Here is a 21181-nt window from a genome sequence, read left to right on the forward strand (position 1 = left end):
ACCGTGCGTCCCATCACACATTCCCAGCTTCAGACAGAGTGAAGCCCCCACTCAGAAGACTCAGTTTTTCACCATGACCAGACGCGTTGTGTGGCCTTGCATCAAAGCCCCTCGCCCCCGGAAGTCAGACACGTCGAGGAGTAGGAATTCAGGCAGAGTTTATTGGGCAGTCTCACACGGTGTGCAGTGCCCGCCACACGCTGAGAGGTCCTCTGTTGGGGATGTATTTGACCCCACTGCCGTCTGGAACCAGCCTCTTCTCCGCCACCATGTTGTCAAAATCTTCTGCATTGAACTTGGTGAAGCCCCACTTCTTGGAGATGTGAATCTGGGGAGCAAAAATGGGAGGTGAGGGTTAGAAAGGGTCACATTAGGGTTAAGGATACAGCAATCTCACCCCCGTGTCCCCCGGCACAGGGCTCCGCTCACCTTCTGCCTGCCTGGGAACTTGAACTTGGCCCGGCGGAGAGCCTCAATCACATGCTCCTTGTTCTGCATCTTAGTGCGCACAGACATAATGACCTGGCCAATGTTCACCCGGGCCACAGTTCCCTGTGGTTTGCCAAAGGCACCCCGCATCCCGGTCTGGAGTCTGGAGGGGGGAAAGGAGGGAGAGATGGGAAGAGTGGGAGTGGTGAAGAGGAGACAATCAGCAGACTGTTGGTTCCAGCCAACACAAGGCATGCACCCCCATCTGAGCCCCACCACTACGTGCATATCCCCCCCAACCCCTGCCGACGTGTCTCAGAGGTCCCTTAGGACACCCAGCATGGGACAGCTGGGCGCGAACACACCAGAGAACGTTAATGTCCGCAGCCATTGCACACCGTCGCCCGACTACACGGACACCGGTCGGCTTAATTGACTGCGGGGGAAGGGGAAGACAGAAGAGAGTGGACAATTCGGGGAAGGAGTGAGGGGAAGGGTACAGGAGGGCAAAGGAAGGGACAGGAATAAAGGACAAGTGGCGTGAACAGGAGGGGGCGAGATGTGTGTCAGAGACAGAGTAGGGATGGAGGGAAGAGTCTGGTACAGGAAGAGTGTCCAGGAGGGGAGGGGAGGGGTTGTCCAGGACAGGGCAGTGATGGAGGGGAGAGTGTCCAGGAGGGAAGGGGGTGTCCAGGTCAGGGCGGGATGGAGGAGAGTGTCCGGGACAGGTGTGTCCAGGAGGGGAGGGCGTGTCTGGGACAGGGCAGGATGGAGGGGATGGAAAGTGTCTGGGATGGGAGGTGTATCCAGGAGGGGAGGGGATGTCCAGTACAGGGCAAGATGGATGGAAGGGGGCCTCACCTGTCAGCCCCAGCACAGGACAACATCTTGTTGATGCGGATCACGTGGAAGGGATGTAGCCGCATGCGGATGTGAAAGCCATCCTTGCCGCAAGTCTTCACCATATACTTGTTGGCGCAGATGCGGGCAGCCTCCAGAGCTGGGGGGGGGGGGGGGGAGATGGGGGAGAAATAGTGAGCAGCCATGCTGGGGGAGCAGGAGGCAATCAGGTTCAAGCCACAGGATGATCTTTGCCACATGTTCCCCTGCAGGGTCTCCGCCAATCTGTGCTAGGAGACATCTCCCCTACCCAGAGGCTCTTGGAGCAGAACCATAGAACACTATGACATGGAAACAGGCCCTTTGAGTCTGCCAAACTATTTCTTCTTCCTAGTCTCACTGACCTGCACGTGTCCGTACCCCTCCTATCCATGGACCTGTCCAAATTCTTCTTAAATGTTCAAATCGAGCCCATATTCACCATCTCAACTCATTCCACACTCCCTCCACTCTCTGTGTGAAGAAGTTCCCCCTAAACCTTTCCCATTACACCCTTGACCCATGTCCTCATTGACCCTTGGTGGAAAAAGCCGACCTACATTTAATCTCATCCCCCCTCATAATTTTAAACACCTTTATTAAATCTCTCCTCATTCTTCTACACTCCAGGGAATAAAGTCCTAACCTAGTTAACCTTTAACTCGGTTCCTAAAGTCCAGGCAACATCCTAGTAAATCTTCTCTGCCCTCTTTCCATCTTACTGATAGATTTCCAGTAGTTCAGTGACCAAAACTGCATACAATTCTCCAAATTTGGCCCCAACAAGGTATTGTACAACTTCATATCATCACATCCCAACTCCTGGACTCAATACTTTGATTTATGAAGGCCTATGTGCCAAAAGTTCTCTTTATGACTCTGTCCACCTGTGATTTTTGCCACTTTCAGGGAATCATGTATCTGTATTCCCAGATCCCTGTGTTCTCTTCCGTGCCCGACCGTTTACCATGTACGTTCTTTCTTGGTTTGTCCTTCCAAAGTGCCACATCTCACTCTTGTCTGCATTAAATTACATCAGCCATTTTCCCACCTATTTTTCCAGTTGGCCAAGATCCCTGTTCTACCACTCCTCAATGCCCTCTGCTCTTCTAAACTTCGTGAAGCACGAACCCAAATTGCCCAGCATCTCTCGACACAGGACGATGAAGGTCAATGTGCCAAAAGCTCTCTTTATGACCCCGCCCACCTGTGACGCCACTTTCAGAGAATTATGTATCTGTATACCCAGATCCCTCATCTTCCAGTCAGTGCCCAACCATTTACCATTTATGTCCTACCTTGGTTTAACCTTCCATTAACCAGACCCAACATTGGCTTGTCCAAGTCCATTCAGCCCAACGTATCTGCCCTGCCGTTCAACCATGAGCTGATCCATTCTCCCAGTCAGTCCCACTGCCCAGCCTTCTCCTCATAACCTTTGATGCCCTGGCTGATCAAGAACCTCTCCCTTAAGTACACCTAATGATCCGGCCTCCACAACTGCCTGTGGCAACAAATTCACTGCCCTCTGACTGAAAAAATTCCTCCACATCTCTGTTCTAAGCTGAAGCTCTTCAATCCTTAAGTTGTGCCTCCTTGTCCTGCTTATGGGCACCAGCCTGTTGCTTGAATGACCCCCATTTCTTCCCAGGACACCGAGACAGGTTGGGGGGAATAACACACCCAACGAACACCCACCTTCAGAGGACAGCTGCTCATACTCGTCAGACACCATGTGGCCACATAGTGGGAACTCGTCGACCTTCGCCTTCTTGCGGCCCAGGTCAAAGATTCTGATCTTGGGATCTGAGCAAAGGAAAGAGATGAAAAAAACCTTGCAGGAGTGAAACATGGAAGTCTCCAGAGACTGCGATTGTTGTGAAAGCACACAGAGAAAAATGCTCGAAATACTCGGCTCATCTTAAAACATCCACAATGGTGAATGCGGGCACAATTCTGACATGAGGAATTTGGACAGGTACATGGATGGGACGGTATTGCGGGTGAAAATGTGGCCTCTCTGTAAGATGTGGATTGCAGAGTCACGTGTTCTCCCTGTCTGAAACTTATTCGGAGGTCACATAACCTGTCAATCAAGGTTGGACTCTGCACACCCATTAGTGCACACCTTGCCCTTGGCTATCCTAATTTGAATCACCACGGGTCATTATTGGCTAGACACACAGGTTAGCCCTGTATCTAACAAGAATGCACAACACTTTCTCTCTGCATCGTGGTCCTAGACCCAGGCACCGCTTCACACCAGGTTGTCAACGTGGACATCGCTGCAAGGTGCATTACAATGAGCCGCCAGCACTGCGATACTTTTCATAGAGCTGCACCTGATGATCATGGAACTGAGCGCATGGTCAAGTCCTGGGTGAGTGGAGTCAAGAATAGGTTTACCATTGGTGGAGTCTGACTGATGTTCAAGGTGAATTCGTAATTGTTTTCCATTTAACATTCCCCTCGGTTTCCCATGTGTTCATAGAAGTTACATGAACCCATCAAACCGGATACTCTCCCCAACACAACAGACGGGTAAGGAAGGACATGGACTGGGGGAAGGTCAATGTGACGTGTGAGAATAGTACCTTGGCACAGACGAGAAGGGCCAGTTTCTGACCTGTAGCATTCCGAGTGAAAATGCTTGAATTCAGGATTTGGCCAGTTGGAAGTGTCTTGAAGGTTAAAATAAAAAGACGGGGGGGGGGGGGGTTGATGTTTAGATGGGAGGCCTGCGACCAGTGGTGTGCCACAGGGACCAGTGCTGGTTCACTATCGGAATGAATTTGTACAAAACACTGGTGAGGCCAAATCTGGAGTATTGTGCTGCAGATTTACAAGGAACTTCAGGAAATGAACTACAGGGAAAGGTTACCTCCTTCCCGAGAGTAGCAGTGAATGGACTAGCAGGGGTCACGGTGGAATGAGGTACAAGAGCGATGTTTAAGAGGCTGTTAGTGCCAGAGGATTGGAGGGTGCCTCATGTTGTTCCGCTGTTTAAGAAAGGGACCAAATGTAAACCAGGAAATTATAGACCTGTGAGTCTGACGTCTGTGGTGTGTAAGTTGATGGAAAGTGTTCTGAGGGATGACATTTACAAATATTTGGAAGAACAGGGATTGATAGGAAGTAGTCAGCATGGTTTTGTCAGGGTAGATCATGCTTATCAAACCATAGAGTTTTTCGAGGGTGTTACAAAAAAGATTGATGAAGGGAAGGCTGTGGATGTTGTCTATTTAGACTTTAGTAAAGCTTTTGACAAAGTTCTCCACAGGTTAGGAAAAAAGGTGGAGGCATTAGGTATAAATAAGGAGGTAGTGAAATGGATTAATCAATGGTTGGATGGGAGGTGTCAGAGAGTACTGGTAGAAAATTGTTTTGTCACATTGGAGGCCGGTGACTCGTGGAGTTCCTCAGAGATCAGTCCTGGGTCCACTATTGTTTGTTATATATATTAACGATCTGAAAGATGGGGTGGTAAATTGGATAAGTAAGTTTGCAGATGATACAAAAATTGGTGGTATCGTGGATAGTGAGGAAGATTACCGTAGCTTAAAAAGAGATATATGAAAGCTAGAGGAGTGGGCTGAGAAATGGCTGATGGAATTTAATACGGATAAGTGTGAAGTCTTGCATTTTGGAAAGGCAAATCTAAATAGGTCATATACATTGAATGGTAGACAATTGAGGAGTGCAGAGCAACAAAGGGATTTAAGAGTTATGGTAAATAGTACCCTCAAAGTTGATACCCAGGTAGATAGAGTGGTGAAGAAAGCATTTAGAATGTTGGCCTTCATAAATTGGAGTATTGAATTCAAGAGTTGGGATGTTATGATGAAATTGTACAAAGCGCTGGTGAGGCCAAGTTTGGAATATTGTGTGCAGTTTTGGTCACCGAATTATAGGAAGGATATAAACAAAATAGAGAGAGTGCAGAGAAGGTTCACGAGAATGTTGACAGGATGTCAGGGTTTGAGTTAGAGAAAGGTTGAGCAGCCTGGGGCTTTTTTCTCTGGAGCGTAGAAGATTGAGGGGGGATTTGATGGAGGTGTTCAAGATTTTAAAAGGGACAGAGAGTCTCAACGCGGATAGGCTTTTTCAATTAAGAGTGGGGTATATTCAAACCAGAGCCATGGTTTGAGATTGCAGGGGGAAAATTATAAGGGGAACATGTGGGGAAATTTCTTTTGGGATGTGAAATAAGCTTCCGGCAGAGGTTGTTGAAGCAAGGACGTTATTTACATTTAAGGAAAGACGGGATAATTACATGGAGGGGAGTGGATTGGAGGGGTATGGACCAGGTGCTGGTCAGTGGGACTAGGAGGGTGGGGATTTGTTCTGGGATGGACTAGTAGGGCCAAACTGGCCTGTTCTGTGCTGTATATGGTTATATCAACATTATAGGGTTGACAGCTTTTGGCACATTGGCTTTCGTAAATCAAAGTATTGAGTCCAGGAGTTGGAACATTATGATAAAGTTGAATAAGACATTGGTGAGGCCAAATTTAGAGAATTGGTACAGGGAAGATTTACTAGGCTTCAGAAACTGAGTTACAGGGAAAGGTTAAACAGGTGCGGACTTTATTCCCTGGAGTGTAGAAGCATGAAGGGAGATTTGATCGAGGTGTTTAAAATTATGAGTAGAAGAGTAAATGTAGGTTGGGTTTGTTCACTGAGGGTCGGTGAGATCGAAACCAGGATATGGGTCAAGGGTGAAATGGGAAAGGTTTGGAGGGAACTTCTTCACGCAGAGAGCAGTGAGGGTGTGGAACGAGCTGAAGCGGTGAATGTGGGCTCAGTTTTGACACTTTGGGACAGGTACATGAACAGGTCAGAGGGACCAGGCTAGTGGTGTGTTGAATAATTTGCCATGGGAAGTGGTAGAGATAGGGACAAATGTCCAGTTTAAAAAGCATTCAGACAGGTGCATGGATAAGTATTAAGTGGTTTAACACAATACTGGAGAAACTCAGCTGGTCAAACAGCAAAGGATAAGCAAATTGTCAGCAGGTGCCCGAACAAAATGGAGGATAGGGACAGGGAGAGCACAGACCCCCAGGCAGGAGGTAATCGGTGGATAAGGAAGTGAGGGAGGGCACAACAGCAAACAGGGGACAGCTCTGTGAATAGAGAGGGGAGAGTGTGGAGAGCTGGAGGTCAGGAAACAGAGGGGACAAGGAAGTGAGGGAGAACGGGGAGTGGGCTAGCAGGAACTGGAGACGTCAAAGTGCGCCCTGACAGAAAATTGTGTTGCTCCTCCAATTTACGGGCTGTCTCACTGGGAATGGGGCACGGAATTGAAGGGGTCGGCCACTGGGAGATTCCTGTCACTGATGCTGCTCAGCGAAGCGATCTCCCCAGTCTGTGCCCAGTCTCTTCGATGTAGAGGCCATAACGGGAACACCGAATGACTCCCGCAGACACACAACTTAAGGATTGATTCACTATATGGGGGACCCAAATGGAGGTGAGAGGGCATTTGTGGCCATTTACGAGAGACTAGTGTTCTGTTTTGAGCACTGTTTCTGTGATGTAGAATTCCATGAGCTGCCTCAGCCCCCTCCCCTCAAGGACACATTGCACGAGTGGACCCCACCTCTCTGATCCAATCAACCCCCGTCCATATCCCGGACTAAGGAACACGTACCGGGAACACCCCGGCAGAAACGAGACTTAGGGTACGGTTTGTTCTTGCAGTATCTGTAACTGAAATCAAAGGTGTCAGCACCTGACCATCTCCTGAAATCACACAGCCCATCCAACCCATTGCTGACGCATGGGAGAGGCCCCTTTCTCTCCTCCCCCTCACTCAGAGGTGACCTCCCACCCGTCGAGCCTGCTCTGGAATTCAATGGCTGATCTGATGATCATCTCCACCGACCATATCCCTTAATTCCCATACAATGTAAAATTCTACCCAACCTCATCTTTAATATATTTACTGAGGTCCCGTCTACTGCTTCAATGGGCAGCGAATTCCAGATTCCTCACCCTCTGGGTAAAGCACCACTGTCCTAAATCTACTCCCCTGACTCTTAAGGCAATGTCCCGTCGTTCAGGTTCCCCCACCAATGGGAATAACTTGCCCACCTCTATCCGATCCACGCCTTTCATCATTTTATACGTTCCTATCAGATCGCCTCTCATTCATCTAAATTCCAGCAAGTCCAGTCCCAGATACCTCAATCTCTCCTCGTAGGCCAACCCCCTCATCTCTGGAATCAACCTGGTGAAGCTCCTCTGCACCACCTCCAAAGCCAGCGCAAACTTTTCTCAAGTCAGGAGACCAGCACTGCACCCAGTTCTCCAGATGCAGCCTCACCAGGACCTTGTACAGTTGCAGCAGGACCTCCCTGCTGCTAAATTCAATCCCTCTGGCAATGAAGGCCAACGTTCCATTTGCTTTTTGTGATTCATCACACATCCTTCCGCACTGCAGCAGGCTGTAATTGTTTGCCGTTTAAAAACTAATCCGATCTTCCATTCTTCCTTCCAAAATAGATCACCTCACATTTACCAACGTTGTTCTCCATCTGCTGGATCCTTGCCCACTCACTGAACCTATCTATATCCCTCTCCGCATTCTCTGCACCATTTGCCAAACCTGGAATCTAGAACATTATACATTCACCAGACCCTTCCCTTCCCCCACTAGACTCTCCACAATAAGGACAACATAACAGTTCAGAGGTCAGATTGTCATGAAGGTGGCGGAATGGTGCACTCTCACCCAGAGATCATCTCCCAACCAGACAGGCCCTGGCCTCTCACGTTCCCCCACGTGGGGGAAAGCCCTTATGCAAGCCCCCCCCCCCCCCCATTCTTCTCAACCAGGGCTCACCTCACCCTGGGGTGTTACCTATCTGACCCGCACCCTCCCCATCTCAGGGTGGCCCCCGTCCGCCCGCCCCTCGCCTCCTGACCCCTCCCCCACTCACCAGCGCGCGGGTCGGCGTCCCATCGTTGCCTCGCGCTGCGGGGAGAAGAGGGACGTTAGTGACGTAGGAAACCCCGACCCGTCGGGGCGGATACCCCTCCCTCCTGGTGTCTCGGTCGCCATGGATACTACCCCGTGCCTCGTGATTTCCTCTCCCAGCAACTGCGCGAGGGGGTGGGAACCAGTCCCGCGCGCTCCCTTTTAATCCCCCCACCCCGCGCGAGCCGCCGGATGTCCAGGCTACTACCATGCGCCGTTGCCACAGAGGGAACCAATCTCGCGCCATCCCTGCTGTATCCGTAGAGACGCCGCCCCGCGAGCCGCCGGGTGCCCTGGGCCTCGCACGCACCCACCAACCTCCCCGCCCGGCCTCGAGCTCCTCACCCACCTCGCACCGTGCAGCCAAAGAGAGCGCGCGTGCGCCGTGCCGCAGCTTTTAAAGCCCCGGGCCCACTTCCGGTCCCGCCCCCACCACGACGCACTCGCTCTGCTTTGATTTTTTTTTCAAACTTCCCCATCCCTTGCCCTTCCCCAACCACTCCCGGACTCCGTTCTTAAAATAACACGGCCGCTGACCTGGTGTGGGTCGAATGCGTGAAGGAGATGGTCCACTTCCGGTCGGGAAAGCGTGGCAGCGAGTCTACTTCCGGTCGGCCGGCGGTGGGACAGGATGGATAGCGGGCCTACCAGCCGGACATCGGGAATCCGTTAGGAGGTGGAGTTAGGAACTTATTCTTCTTTAAACTATGCTGGGGAACGCTCGTAGTGAAAGCGAGACAGGTGACGTCAGGGAGCATTGGGGCGGAACTGGGGGCGGAAGCGGGGCACTACAAGCGGAAGTGGGCCGTTGGGGGGGGAGAAGAGAGGCACTGGGGAGTTGATGTGGAGCAGTAGAGGCGGGAGAGGGGCATTGGGGAAAGAAGTGAGGTGCTGGGGGTCTCAGAGGGAAACTGGAGACAGCAGTGGGGTGAATAGTGGCAGATCCGCCCCTCGGCCAAGGAGGTGGGGCTGAGAGGACCAGCAGTGGTTTCCTCCTGGTTATAATGGGGCCCAATATAGGGAGGTAGAGGATTGTCTTTAGGGAGTGGTTCAGGAAGCACGATCTGTGCTCCGTGAGCTGGGATTGGGGTCCAGGAGCTGAAGGCGGGGTCTGCAGTGTGCATTAGGGGCATTCAGAGTACATACACGACATCACATACAACCTTGAGATTCTTTCTCCTGCGGGCGTGGCAGAATTACCACTTTTTGGCCGTGCAAAGAAAGACTACTTAACATACATGCGTAAACAGATAAAGAAATGTGAACAAACTGAAGGAGGCGTCACAGGTGGACAGAATTGTAAAGAGAGCATTTGTCATCTTAGCCTTTATATTGAGTACAGGAGTTGGGGATGTATGTTGAAGTTGTTTAAGACATTGGTAAGGCCAAATTTGGAATATTGTGTGCAGTATTGGTCACAGTAAGGATATCAATAAGATTGAAAGAGTGCAGAGAAGATTTACTAGGATGTTGCCAGGTCTTCAGGAGTTAAGTTACCGGGAGAGATTAAACAGATAAGGACTTTTTATCAGGAATTAGTCTGTCCAGTTCTGGTCAACTCATTACAGGAAGGATGAAGAAGCTACGGAGAGGGTGCAGAGGAGATTCACCAGGACATTGCCTGGATTGGGAAAAGAGTCTCAGGTGGCAAGGTTGGCAGAGCTTGGACTTTTCTCTTTGGAGTGTAGAAGGATGAGAGGAGATTTGACAGAGGTCGACGAGATTCTGAGAGGCAGAGACAGGGTGGACAGCCAGCGCCTGTTTCCCAGACACCAGAGGACTTCTGTACAAAGTGAAGGGCTGAACAAAGTGAAGGGAGGGAAGTTTAGGGGTAGGTTTTTTTTTAACACAGAGAGTTGTGGGGGTCTGGAATGCCTCGCCAGGGGTGGTGGTGGAGGCTGGAACATTAGGGGGTGTTTAAGAGATTCTCGGAAAGACACGTGGATGGAAGAAATTATAGAGGGTTACGTGGTAGGGAGGGTTTAGTACTTTTATATGGGTTAGCACAATAGCGAGGGTCGAAGGGCCTGGACTGTGTTTTATGAATCAAAGTATTGAATATAGGAGTTTGGATGTTTTGGTAAAGTTGCCTTTAGTGTCTAATTTTAATTCATACTAATGAAACAATATTAATATTAATACCTGCCCTGCATCTGTATTTGTCAGTATGTGTGTGTTATCTCTGGGTGTTTTGCACTGAGGACCGGAGAATGCTATTTTGTTAGGTTGTACTTGTACAATCGATGACAATAAACTTGACTTCGTTGTTACACAAAATTGTCCTCTGTATGCCTTACAGGCGCCCCTTATGGTGAGAGAGAGAGGAATCACACCATAAACCGCTGGGGGGCCTCAGCTGGTCTCGCAGCGTCCGTAGGAGGTAGAGATAGATCACCGATGTTTCAGGCCTGAGGCCTTCCAAAAGCAAAAAGCAGGCGGAAGGACCGAGGGGAGAATGGGAGGAGAGAGTTCAGACCAACAGACAATAGGTCACGTGATGAGTTGAGAATTGATTTTGGCTCCGAGAGAGAGAGCTGGGGGAAAGGAGCCAGGGGGCCGAAGATGGGGTGGTGTAATGGAAACTGGAGAGGTCGACATTAATGGAGGGGGCCCAGATGGAAGATGAGGTGTTCCTCTGATTTGCGGGTGGTCTCAGTCTGGCAGCCTGCGAGACCACGGGCAGACATGTCAGCAAGGGAAGGGGCAGGGAACTGAAATGGGGTGGCCTGCTGAGAGATCCGACAGAGCCGAGGAGCAGAAGAGTCTGTATCTTCAGAGTCTGTGGATTCACCTCCAGCGCTCCCACAACTGCACAGACTCCTGTTTGATCCGTCGGCAACCTCAAGTCCAGATCCAAACCTCTGACACGGTTTATGGCCTGTCCTGAATTTCCCCAGGAGGCAGCAGGTAGAGCTTTGGCTGATTGGCAGAAAAATTGAGTCTAATTTGAGATGGCTGGTGGTGGGTCAGTGTTGGGCCCCTTTTTATATTCTTTTTGACTTGAATTGTGGAATGAATGGCTCCGTGGCCAAGTTTGCAGACGATACGAAGGGTGGAGGAGGCGGTCATGTCTAGAAAACACAGAGGCTGCAGATGGGCTTGAATATATCAGGACCACGGGCAGAGAAGTGGCAACTGAGATACAACATTGGAAAGTTGTACGGTCACGTAGGCAGACTGTTTTCTAGTTGGGGAGAAAATTGAAAACCCCCAAACACCAAGGAATCTGGAAGCCCTTGTGCAGGACGGCCTGAAGGTCAACTTGCAGGTGGAGTCGGGGGTAAGAAGGCAAGTGCATTCATTTCAAGAGCAGGGATGTGACGTTGAGGCTGTATAAGGCCCTGGTGAGACCTCATATGGAGTATTGTGAGTGGTTTTGGACTCCTCGTTAATGTGGATAAATTGGAGAGGGTTCAGAGGAAGTTCATTCCAGGAAGGAAAGGGTTATCCTACGGGGAGCATTGGATGGCTCTTGGCCTGCACTCGTTGGAATTTAAAAGACTGGTGGAGGGGGGGTGGAATCTCATTGAAACATTTTGAATGTTGAAAGGTGTGGACAGAGTAGATATAGAAAGGTTGTTTCTCCACGGTGGGAGTCCAGAGCAACTTCAGGTAGCGAAGTCCTCCTGCAGCCCTTGCCTTTTTCGGTGGGATCAAGGGAGAGCAAGATGTGAGGGGGAGAGTCAAGGGGGAGGTTGAGAGAGAGCGAGGCAGATGGGGTAGATCTCCAGTGGGGGGGGGCCCCATCACTAAACCGCCACCTCCTCGATGCCTGTGTCCCTCATTCTCCCCCCAGACCCTGCATTTGTTCGGACCAATCCCCCACATCCCTACTCATTTCCCTCATCCCTCCATCCACGCTGGTCTTGAGCACTGTCTGACCATTCAATTCCTCTCTCCACCATCCCTTGGTTTTCCTCATTCCCCCCCTCGCCCTTCACTCTCTCTCCTTTCCCCCTCAATCTCCCTCCCCTTCCCCTCGACCCCATCTCACCCCCCCTTGCTCCTTTCCCTCCCTTCTTGTCCCCACCCCTTGCTCTGTGGGCAGATTGCCCTGTCTCACTGGGCTGCAATTTCAATGTCTGCTGACGGTGGCTCCATTGAGCCACAAACAACTCTGGGCAAGTGATAGCATCGAACCCCAGCCCTGTCTCCGACATCCACCACTTGCCCCACAAAGTTCTTCCTTCTGATCAAATTTATTGTCAGAGTACATGGACAACATCACATACAGCCCCGAGATTAGTTTCCCTGCAGCCGCGGCAGAATTATCACTAATTGGCAGTGCAAAAAAATTGTACACAACGTACACGTGTAAACAGATATAGAAATGTGAACAAACTATGATACAGAGAGAGTTAAAATCAGTAAAGTGTACGTCATTAAATGAGTTTGTCGTTGAGGAGTCTGACTGTGGAGGGGTAGCAGCTGTTCCTAAACCCGGTGGTGCGAGTCTTGTGGCCCCTAGACCTCTTTCCTGACAGCAGCAGTGAGAACAGAGCGTGTGCTGGGTGGTGGGGATCCTTGATGATCGCTGCTGCTCCCCGACGGCAGCGTTCTCCATAGATGTTCTCAACAGGGGAGGGTTTTGCCCTTGATGTCCTGGGCTGTGTCCACTACCTTTTGCACGGCTTCGCACTCAAAAGGTATTGGTGCCCCCGTACTGGACCGTGATGCCACTGGTCAGCACACTTTCCACCGCACCTCTGAAGAAATTTGCCAGGGTTTCTGATGTACTGAACCTCTGTAAATCCCTGAGGAAGTAGAGGCGCTGATGGGCTTTCTTCACAATGCCGTTAGTGTGTTGGGTGCAGGAAAGATCCTCCGAGATAGTGACTCCCAAGAACTTAAATTCTACAGCCAGCTCTTGGCTTTACAATGTTAAAGTGCCGTACCCCTCTCCACAGTGCAGGGAAAGCTGTGGGCACTCACCTATCCATGTTCCCAAAATAAGTTCACAGCCTCAACATTCAAATCAAATTTATTGCTCTTTGATTATACGAGTACAACCTGATAAAACAGTGTTCTCTGGTCCTCGGCGCATAACAGGCAGACACACACCCAGACATAGCATATAGACAAACAATACATGCGCAGGACCAGTATTCATCAATACAAGTAAACTATAGTTGGATGATCTTTGAATCCTCTTTGGCCACAGGGAAGGTGTCGGAGAATTGGAGAATGGTAAATGTAGTTCCCTTATTTAAAAAAAAGGTAATAGGGAGAATCCTGGGAATTATAGACCAGTGAGTCTGATGTCAGTGGTGTGTAAACTAATGGAGAGGATTCTTAAGGACAGGATCTATGAGCATTTGGAGAAGTCCAGTCTACTCAAGGAGAGTCAGTTTGGCTTTGATGAGGGAAGGTCATTACTCACGAGCCTATTTGAGTTTTTCTGAGGAAGTTACAAAAGGAATTGATGAGGATCGGGCAGTAGATGTTGTTTACATGGACTTCAACAAGGAATTTGACAAGGTCCCTCCATGGGAGAGACGTTCTGTGGATCCTTGGCTGAGTGGATAAAAAAATTGGCTTGTAGGAAGAAAGCAGGGAGTAGTAGTGGAAGGGAAGTATTCTGCCTGGAGGTTGGTGACGTGGGAGTTCCGCAGGGATCTGTTCTGGGACCCCCTGCTCTCTGATTTTTATAAATGACCTGAATGAAGAGGCAGAAGGACGGGTCAGTTAGATTGTAGATGATACGAAGGTTAGAGGAGTTGTGGATGGAGGTGAAGGTTGTTGAAGGTTACAAGAGGATCTAGACAGGATGCAGAGTCGACCAGAGAAGTGGGAGATGGAGTTCAATCTGGATCAGTGTGAGGTGATGCATTTTGGAAGGACTAACCAGAAGTCTGAGTACAGGGTTAATGGTCGGTTACTTAATGTGTGGATGATCAGAGGGACCTTGGGTTCCAAATCCATACATCTGCACAGGGTGATAGGATAGTTAAGAAGGCCTATGGGACGCTGGGCTTCATTAGTAGGGGGATTGAGTTCAGGAGTTGAGAGGTCATGTTGCAACTCTACAAATGTCTGGTGAGATCCTACTTGGAGGGCTGTGTTCAGTTCTGATCACCTAATTTCAGGAAGGATGAGGAAACTGTGAAGAGGGGGCAGAGGAGATTCACCAGGATGTTGGTTTGACAAAGTTAGCAGAGCTGGGACTTTTCTCTCTGGAGTGAAGAATGACAAGAGGAGACTTAATAGAGCTCGACAAGATTCTGAGAGGCATAGACAGGGTGGATGGCCAGCTCCTGTTTCCCAGGACGGTATCAGCAAACACCAGAGGACGTCTGTACTAAGTGAAGGGAGGGAAGTTTAGGGGTGTTTTCTTTTAACACAGAGAGTTGTGGGGGCCTGGTGGAGGCTGGAACATTAGAAGCATTTAAGAGACACTCAGACAGGTCCATGGATAAGAAAAATAGAGGGTTACGTGGTAGGGAGAGTTTAGTAATTTTTAAAGGAATATATGGGTCGGCAAAACATCGAGAGTCGAAGGGCCTGTACTATGGTGTAGTGTTTTATGGTCTATGAATATGAGAGTCTTGGAGGTTCAATGTGAGCAGTTCCTTTGGTTGTTCAGCCCATGGGAAGAAGCTGTTCCTCAGCCTGATGGTTCTGGCTCTGATCCTCCTGTATCTCTTCCCCGACGGGTGCAGCTGAAAGACACTGTGTGTGGGGGTGAAAGGGGTCCTCAACGCTTTTGTGCTCCCTCTTCGGACAACGGTCCCAGTAGATCACAGGAGGGAGACTCTAGTGATCTCTACCGCTTTTATGTTCCTGTGGATTGACATCCAATCCATTTCTCTGCAGCGACTGTTCCACACTGTAATGCAGCCGGCCAGGATGCTCTCAATAGAGCTTCTTCAGAAGGATGACTTGATGGTGCCGGTAGCCTTGCCGCTTCTCAGGAAGTGCAGTCACTGTTCTGTCTTCCTGACAAGTGAGGAGATGTTTATTTCACTAGTGAACTACACTAAATCAACATAGTTTCCTGAACTGGGTGTGTGTGATGGGATGGGATGCGATGGTGCAGAGGGAGCTTCACTCTGAGTCCATCCCCAGGAGTGTGTGATGGGACGGTTCGGATGGAACTTCACTCTGTGTCTGACCCTGGGAGTTTGTGATGGGACGCTGCGGAGGGAGCTTCACACTGTGTCTGACCCCGGGAGTGTGTGATTGGACGGTGTGAAGAGAGCTTCACACTGTGTCTGACCCCAGGGTGTGTGTGATGGGACGGTGAGGAGGGAGCTTCACTCTGTGTTTGACCCTGGGAGTGTGTGATGGGACGGTGTGGAGGGAGCTTCACACTGTGTCTGACCCCGGGAGTGTGTGATGGGACGGTGTGGAGGGAGCTTCACACTGTGTCTGACCCCGGGATGTGTGTGATGGGATGGTGAGGAGGGAGCTTAACACTGTGTTTGACCCTGGGAGTGTGTGATGGGATGGTGTGGAGGGAGCTTCACACTGTGTCTGACCCCGGGAGTGTGTGATGGGACGGTGTGGAGGGAGCTTCACACTGTGTCTGACCCCGGGAGTGTGTGATGGGACTGTGTGGAGGGAGCTTCACACTGTGTCTGACCCCGGGAGTGTGTGATGGGACGGTGTGGAGGGAGCTTCACACTGTGTCTGACCCCGGGAGTGTGTGATGGGACGGTGTGGAGGGAGCTTCACACTGTGTCTGATCCCGGGAGTGTGTGATGGGACGGTGTGGAGGGAGCTTCACACTGTGTCTGACCCCGGGAGTGTGTGATGGGACAGTGTGGAGGGAGCTTCACACTGTGTCTGACCCCGGGAGTGTGTGATGGGACTGTGTGGAGGGAGCTTCACTCTGTGTTTGACCCTGGGAGTGTGTGATGGGACGGTGTGGAGGGAGCTTCACACTGTGTCTGACCCCGGGAGTGTGTGATGGGACGGTGTGGAGGGAGCTTCACACTGTGTCTGACCCCGGGAGTGTGTGATTGGACGGTGTGAAGAGAGCTTCACACTGTGTCTGACCCCAGGGTGTGTGTGATGGGACGGTGAGGAGGGAGCTTCACTCTGTGTTTGACCCTGGGAGTGTGTGATGGGACGGTGTGGAGGGAGCTTCACACTGTGTCTGACCCCGGGAGTGTGTGATGGGACGGTGTGGAGGGAGCTTCACACTGTGTCTGACCCCGGGATGTGTGTGATGGGATGGTGAGGAGGGAGCTTAACACTGTGTTTGACCCTGGGAGTGTGTGATGGGATGGTGTGGAGGGAGCTTCACACTGTGTCTGACCCCGGGAGTGTGTGATGGGACGGTGTGGAGGGAGCTTCACACTGTGTCTGACCCCGGGAGTGTGTGATGGGACTGTGTGGAGGGAGCTTCACACTGTGTCTGACCCCGGGAGTGTGTGATGGGACGGTGTGGAGGGAGCTTCACACTGTGTCTGACCCCGGGAGTGTGTGATGGGACGGTGTGGAGGGAGCTTCACACTGTGTCTGATCCCGGGAGTGTGTGATGGGACGGTGTGGAGGGAGCTTCACACTGTGTCTGACCCCGGGAGTGTGTGATGGGACAGTGTGGAGGGAGCTTCACACTGTGTCTGACCCCGGGAGTGTGTGATGGGACTGTGTGGAGGGAGCTTCACTCTGTGTTTGACCCTGGGAGTGTGTGATGGGACGGTGTGGAGGGAGCTTCACACTGTGTCTGACCCCGGGAGTGTGTGATGGGACGGTGTGGAGGGAGCTTCACACTGTGTCTGACCCCAGGAGTGTGTGATGGGACTGTGTGGAGGGAGCTTCACACTGTGTCTGATCCCGGGAGTGTGTGATGGGACGGTGTGGAGGGAGCTTCACACTGTGTCTGACCCCGGGAGTGTGTGATGGGACGGTGTGGAGGGAGCTTCACACTGTGTCTGACCCCAGGAGTGTGTGATGGGACTGTGTGGAGGGAGCTTCACACTGTGTCTGACCCCGGGAGTGTGTGATGGGACGGTGTGGAGGGAGCTTCACACTGTGTCTGACCCCGGGAGTGTGTGATGGGACGGTGTGGAGGGAGCTTCACACTGTGTCTGACCCCGGGAGTGTGTGATGGGACGGTGTGGAGGGAGCTTCACACTGTGTCTGACCCCGGGAGTGTGTGATGGGACGGTGTGGAGGGATCTTCACACTGTGTCTGACCCCGGGATTGTGTGATGGGACGGTGTGGAGGGAGCTTCACACTGTGTCTGACCCCGGGAGTGTGTGATGGGACGGTGTGGAGGGAGCTTCACACTGTGTCTGACCCCGGGAGTGTGTGATGGGACGGTGTGGAGGGAGCTTCACACTGTGTCTGACCCCGGGAGTGTGTGGTGGGACGGTGTGGAGGGAGCTTCACTCTGTGTCTGACCCTGGGAGTGTGTGACGAGACGGTGCCCGACAAATCAATGTTTCTCCACCTTGAATCCTGCTGCAGTGGAGCGGGTCTGTCTGATCTACTTTCTGTTGTTGGTGGAGATTGGTGAGGTGGTTTTGCCCCCCTCCCCTCCATCTCTGTGCCTCCACCCTCTCCCTGTTTTGCAGGAAGTGGCCAACTCTGCAATACAGTTCATTGAGGTACTCAGCCAAGCTGTCAGTGCCACAGAGTCTGACCACAGCACGCGATTGTCTAGCGATTCTGGGAACTGGCACTCCAGTTCCTACCTGGCATGAGACAACTATTGCAAGTGGTGGTGGGGGGGGTGGGGTTTAGAAACATCAAAAACCCCAGCACAACACAGGCCCTTCAGCCCACAAAGTTGTGCCAAACATATCCCTACCTTAGAAATGACTGGCCTTACCTATAGCGCCCTATCTAATTTCCAGAAGTCTCTTCAAAGTCCCTATCGTACCTGCCTCCACCATTGTGAACCATTCCACGCACCCACCACCCTCTGCATAAAAAATATCCTCTGTCCCTCCTCCCCAGCACCTTATCCCATGTCCTCTTGTGGCCGCCAATTTAACCCTGGGGAAAAAAGCCTCTGATGGTCCATGAGATCAATTCCTCTTGAACAGAGTATGGATCCTTGATGATCACTGTTGCCCCATTAGATGTTCTCAATGGTGGGGGGAGGGTTTTTATCCATGGTGCTCCAGGCTGCATCCACTTTTGGAGGGCTTTACATTCAGCAGTTTCTATAGCAGACTGTGATGCAGCTGGTCAGCACCTTTTCCACCGCACCTCTAGAAATTTGCCACAATGGGGCACAGTTGATGGCCCGAATAGCTTATTTCTGACCGTATCTCTTGGTGATCCACTGGGCACGTTGTCGGAAGAGGGCACGCATAATTGTCGAGGACCCCCTTCCATCCCCGCACGCAGTGTCTTTCAGCTGCTCCTGTCAGGGAGGTACAGGAGGATCAGAGCCAGCACCACCAGGCTGAGGAAAGGCTTCTTCCTGTGGGCTGAACGATCAAAGGAACTGCTCACACTGACGCTCCGAGACTCAATAAACAATTTATTTGTATCAATGGATACTTGTCCTGCGTATGTATTGTGTGTCTGTATGTGTGTATGTGTCTGCGTGTTTTGCACCGAGGACCAGAGAACACTGTTACGTCAGGTTGACAATCAGATGACAATAAATTTGAGTAAATCTGAACTTTACAAACCAGAGGACTTGGGTAGAAGGGGAAAAGTTTCAGGGGCTCTTCTTCACACAGAGTGTTCGGAACAAGCTGAAGGGGTGAATGCGGGCTCAATTTTAACATTTAATGAGAATTTGTACATGAGTATGGGCTGGGTGCAGGTCAGTGGGACAAGGCAGGAAAATGGTCAACATGCCAAATGGTCAACATGCCAAATGGTCCTGTTTCTGTGCTATAATCTTCTCTGGCTCTTTCTGAGAGGGTGAGGCATTCCGAAGGGGAGTTGGATCGGAATGAGTGAGGGCAGAATTGATGGGAGTTGGATTAAGCTGTGGTGCTTTTCAACAAGGATTGGACCAGGGACTCACAGAATGAGGTGGAGAGGGGATGTGTCTGGTGGTGGGATCACATTGGAGGTGACTGAGGATGATATGTTGGACGCAGAGGTGGGTGGGGTGATAGTTGAGGACAATGGGGATTCTCTGTTGTGTCTAGGGTCAGAGGGGACCCCAGGGACAATGGAGAAGATGTGGTTGAGGGCGGAGGGGAAGCTATGTTGGTGGAAGAAGGCCGACATTTTGGAAGACCTGGTCTTGGGAGCAGATGCGGTGGAGAAATTGAGAGAAGGGGATGGAATCCTTGCAGGGGACAGGGTGTGAAGAGGTGTAGTGGGAATTGGTGGGCTTGTAAAATGTTGGTGTCTCCTGAGATGGAGACTGAGATCCAGGAAGGAGTAGTCGGAGATGGACCAGGTGAGTTTGAGATCCGGGTGGAAAGTGGATGAAGTCGATGAGCTCATACCAGGTGCATGAGGCAGCCCTGATATACTGGAAGAAGAGTTGAGGGGCCTTACCTGTGTAGGCTCGAGGCATGGAATGCTCCACATAGCCAACAAAAATAGAGGCAGAGCTGGGACCCATGCGGGTACGCATGGCTACTCTTTATAACCGTAGGATATTACAGCAAAGAAACAAGCCCTTCTAGTCTGCACTGATTACTATTCTCATTGTCCCACTGACCTGTACCCAGTCTATAGCCTTTCGAACCCATCTCAACTATGAACCTGTCAAAATTCTTCTTCAATGTTAAAATTGAGCATTCACCACCTCAGCTCGTTCCACACTCCCATCGCTCTGTGTGTGAAGAGGTTCCCCCCAACATTTCCCCTTTCACCCTTAACCCATCTCCTCTGGTTTGGATTTCACTGACCCTCAGTGGAAAAATCCGACCTACATTTACTCTGTCCCCCTCATAATTTTAAACATCTTGATCAAATCCCCCCTTTCTTCTACGCTTCAGGGAATAAAGTCCTGATTAATCTTTCCCTGTAAAAGTTCCTGAAGTCCGGGCAACATCCTAGTAAATCTTCTCTGCACTCTTTCTATCTTATTGATATCTTTCCTGTAGTTCAGTGACCAAAACTGCACACAATTCTCTAAATACTGGCTTCACCAATGTCTTGTACAACTTTACCGTAACATCCCAACTCCTGAACTCAGTACTTTGATTTCTGAAGGCCAATCTGCCAAAAACTCTCTTTATGACCCTGTCCACCTGTGATGCCACTTTCAGGGAATTGTCTCTGTATTTCCAGATCCCGTTGTTCACCTCAGTGCCTAACCATTTACCGTGTATGTCCTTTCTTGGTTTGTCCTTCAAAAATGCAACTCCTCACACTTGTCTGCATTAAACTCCATCAGCCATTTTTCAGCCCAATTTTCCAGCTGGTCCAGACCCCTGTTCTAACGAACTCCTCAGGTCCCTCCACTCTTTCAAACTCCATGGGACACGGACCCTAACTGTCCAGTCTCTCTCGACCGGACGATCCTCTCATCCCCAGCCACCGTGTATCGTCTCCCAACACCACTGTGTCAGGATGGTAGTGTGCTCCTGGAGCGGACACTTCTACCCTCCTGTTTCCAAACCCTGCAGGCCAACATGTCATACCTTTCCTCACCCCACCACACCCGGTGACTCAGGGAATAGCTGCGGAGCTCTCACAGACACGGAGAGACACATGCAGAACACACATATTCACCACGGACACATAGACATACACACACACACCACAGACATGAAAAGACACACAGAGACACACACACACACACACCACAGACATGAAAAGACACACAGAGACACACACACACACACACACACACACCATGGACACACAGATCACGGACACACAGACATGCATATGTCGACACAAATACCCACAGTCACACGCATATATACACAAACACATATACACACACAGACACACACATGTACTGTATATACTGACACACACATACAGATGTACACTCAGACACCAGCCAG

At 50.8% G+C, this 21181-nt stretch overlaps 1 protein-coding gene, 1 long non-coding RNA gene and 1 other non-coding gene across 3 annotated transcripts; 1 reads left to right on the forward strand and 2 right to left on the reverse strand.

Moving 5' to 3' along the window:
* Positions 1-141: 141 nt before the first annotated feature.
* Positions 142-8852, reverse strand: rpl10 (ribosomal protein L10). Its single transcript, XM_069929224.1, has 7 exons — positions 8828-8852; positions 8253-8287; positions 6962-7020; positions 3007-3114; positions 1291-1429; positions 430-592; positions 142-328 (listed from the first exon to the last, which is right to left on the reverse strand). The coding sequence occupies exons 2-7, from the start codon at positions 8273-8275 to the stop codon at positions 173-175; spliced, it is 648 nt and encodes a 215-aa protein (XP_069785325.1). The 5' UTR covers positions 8276-8287; positions 8828-8852; the 3' UTR covers positions 142-172.
* LOC138759728 (small nucleolar RNA SNORA70) lies at positions 738-871 on the reverse strand. The gene has a single exon (XR_011355055.1). It is a non-coding gene; the product is annotated as a small nucleolar RNA SNORA70 (small nucleolar RNA).
* On the forward strand, positions 8399-15275 carry LOC138759182 (uncharacterized). The gene is made up of 2 exons (XR_011354648.1): positions 8399-8966; positions 15104-15275. It is a non-coding gene; the product is annotated as an uncharacterized lncRNA (long non-coding RNA).
* Positions 15276-21181: the final 5906 nt, after the last annotated feature.

Source organism: Narcine bancroftii, chromosome 3, assembly GCF_036971445.1.
Source record: "Narcine bancroftii isolate sNarBan1 chromosome 3, sNarBan1.hap1, whole genome shotgun sequence".
NCBI lineage: Eukaryota > Metazoa > Chordata > Chondrichthyes > Torpediniformes > Narcinidae > Narcine > Narcine bancroftii.